Raw genomic sequence first — 2,500 nt, 5'->3', positions numbered from 1 at the left:
AAAGTTACAAAAAGAGACAAACACTGTTTATTCAGTCTGTATTCGTTGAATTCTACCACTGAAGATGCAGATTCATAATGATTGTAAACCATTCTTTCTTACTTGGCTGAGAAATCTACTTTATCATCAGCCCTTCTGTTGAAATGTGGACGAGACAGATTGTTGTCCATATGCTGTCGGATAAACAGGCTCAAGATCAGAATCCTCTTCTGCATTCGTGCTCTTTTTTTGTGTTTATACCGTGCTGTGGTGCATTCAGGGCCATTCGGGCCTGGTGTGTGTGTGTTTATAACGTACTGTGGTGCATTCAGGGCCGGTCTAGCCTGGTGTGTGTGTATTTATACCATGTTGTGGTGCGTTCAGGGCCTGTTCTGTGTGTTTATACCATGTTGTGGTGCGTTCAGGGCCTGTTCTGTGTGTTTATACCATGTTGTGGTGCGTTCAGGGCCGGTCGGGCCTGGTGCTGAGGCAGGATCTCCATGCGGACAGTCTGACAGGAGGCAGAAAGCAGCTGAGTGGCTTCAGCCAGAGAACAAAACTCCATCGACTTCCCGTCAACAGACAGAATGTGATCTCCTGCATGAAGAGCGCCACATCTGAAGAAGAAGAAGAAGAAGAAGAAGAAAAAGAAATGTGTTTTTGTGGTTAGTTAATATCTCCAAATATATTAGTTCATGTTGTTGAGGGGACTTTGACAAAATGATAAAATAAACTTGAATTTTGTCCACTGAACAAGTTAAGTTAAATGACGTTTTTATTTTCAAATTGTTGGAAAATTGTATTTTAGTTACGTAGGTCTCGATATCTGTGGCTAAATGGTTGGTTGGGGTCAGAGATCAGAGGTGAGGTTACCTGTCTGCTATGCTGGCTGGTTTCACCTTGTCGATGACGATGACCTGCTTGCTGCAGAACATGGAGGTGGACAGAGCCACGCCCAGACTGGAGCCCGTCGCCTTCGCAACCTCCACCAGCAGCGGCCCCGACGCTGTGGCAACCGAATCTGACAACAACGACAAAGACATTTTAGTTTTGACTTTTTCCTTTGAGTTTAGTTTTCAGAGCTTGTTTACTAGTTTTATTCGTAGTTTCAGTTCCTCAGAAAGGTTTAGTTCTAGTTTGTGTTCGTTAGGTCCAAGTATAATGCTTCAGAAGGGACTACGCGACTACGTTGAGTCGTAGCCACGCGACTACGTTGAGTCGTAGCCACGCGACTAAGTGGAGTCGTAGCCACGCGACTACGTGGAGTCGTAGCCACGCGACTACGTGGAGTCGTAGCCACGCGACTAAGTTGAGTCGTAGCCACGTGACTGCGTGGAGTCGTAGCCACGCGACTGCGTGGAGTCGTAGCCACGTGACTAAGTGGAATCGTAGCCACGCGACTAAGTTGAGTCGTAGCCACGCGACTGCGTGGAGTCGTAGCCACCCGACTGCGTGGAGTCGTAGCCACGCGACTACGTGGAGTCGTAGCCACGCGACTAAGTTGAGTCGTAGCCACGCGACTGCGTGGAGTCGTAGCCACCCGACTGCGTGGAGTCGTAGCCACGCGACTAAGCGGAGTCGTAGCCACGCGGCTACGTGGAGTCGTAGCCACGCGACTAAGTGGAGTCGTAGCCACGCGACTAAGTGGAGTCGTAGCCACGCGACTGCGTGGAGTCGTAGCCACGCGACTGCGTTGAGTCGTAGCCACGCGACGGCGTGGAGTCGTAGCCACGCGACTGCGTGGAGTCGTAGCCACGCGACTACGTGGGATTAAACAGAGGGATTGAACTGACCCATCACCGAGACGTCGTACTCCAGCAGCAGCGTGGCTTCCTGTCCACACTGCTTCAGGATGCTCATGGCCTCCGATAGCGTGCTGCCGTGGAGACGAATCCCGTCGATGCTTAGCAACCGGTCGCCCGGCTTTACGGTTCCTTCTCTGGAGAGAGAGAGAGAGAGAGGGAGAGAGAGAGAGAGGATGTTTTTCAGTTTCTACAGAGGCTCCAGAGGGACAAAAAGACCCTCCAGGTGAGACAGAGAGGTCAGAGGTAACGCACCTGTCAGCCGGACCGCCGGGCCTGACGGTTGTTATAACGATCGGGCGTGACTTGTTCCTGTCTTCATGAGCTCCACCTGCAGACACACAGCCATGTATTTATAATAACACACACACACACACACACACACAATGAGCTCCACTCACCTCTGATGACGAAGCCGAAGCTGTTTCCGTCTTTGTGAAGCGTGACTTCTATGTTCTTGAACATGACCCCTGACCCCTGCACCGCTGCAACACACCAACACATCAACATGACCTCTGACCTCAGCGGTGTATTCACAACCTCTACTGCAGTAAAAGTCTTAATACCACACTATGAAAATACCTGAGAACCTCGTATCTCTACAAAGACATTTTCAGCTTTGTGATGATGAATTTTACAACTGATCCAAGAGTTAGAGTTTTAAAGAGTAACAAGTACAATATGTACCTCTGAGATGTAGTACAGTAAAAAGTACAATA

General features: G+C 49.5%; 1 protein-coding gene across 1 annotated transcript in view; it reads right to left on the bottom strand.

Moving 5' to 3' along the window:
* Positions 1–2,500, bottom strand: part of grip1 (glutamate receptor interacting protein 1) — a 14,737-nt gene that overhangs the window by 11,968 nt on the left and 269 nt on the right. Inside the window, exons 2-6 of the mRNA XM_031859157.1 lie at positions 2,183–2,266; positions 2,037–2,112; positions 1,773–1,918; positions 853–1,000; positions 427–596 (exon numbers count right to left, since the gene is read on the bottom strand). Of these exons, the coding sequence (XP_031715017.1) occupies positions 427–596; positions 853–1,000; positions 1,773–1,918; positions 2,037–2,112; positions 2,183–2,246 (604 nt within the window). The 5' untranslated portion in view covers positions 2,247–2,266. The remainder of the gene's footprint in view (positions 1–426; positions 597–852; positions 1,001–1,772; positions 1,919–2,036; positions 2,113–2,182; positions 2,267–2,500) is intronic.

Source organism: Anarrhichthys ocellatus, unplaced genomic scaffold (assembly GCF_004355925.1).
Source record: "Anarrhichthys ocellatus isolate YVR2014 unplaced genomic scaffold, GSC_Weel_1.0 scaffold21, whole genome shotgun sequence".
In the NCBI taxonomy this organism is placed as follows: Eukaryota; Metazoa; Chordata; class Actinopteri; order Perciformes; family Anarhichadidae; genus Anarrhichthys; species Anarrhichthys ocellatus.
Note: the sequence above shows the minus strand (reverse complement) of the source record. Positions and strands in the feature narration are given on the sequence as shown.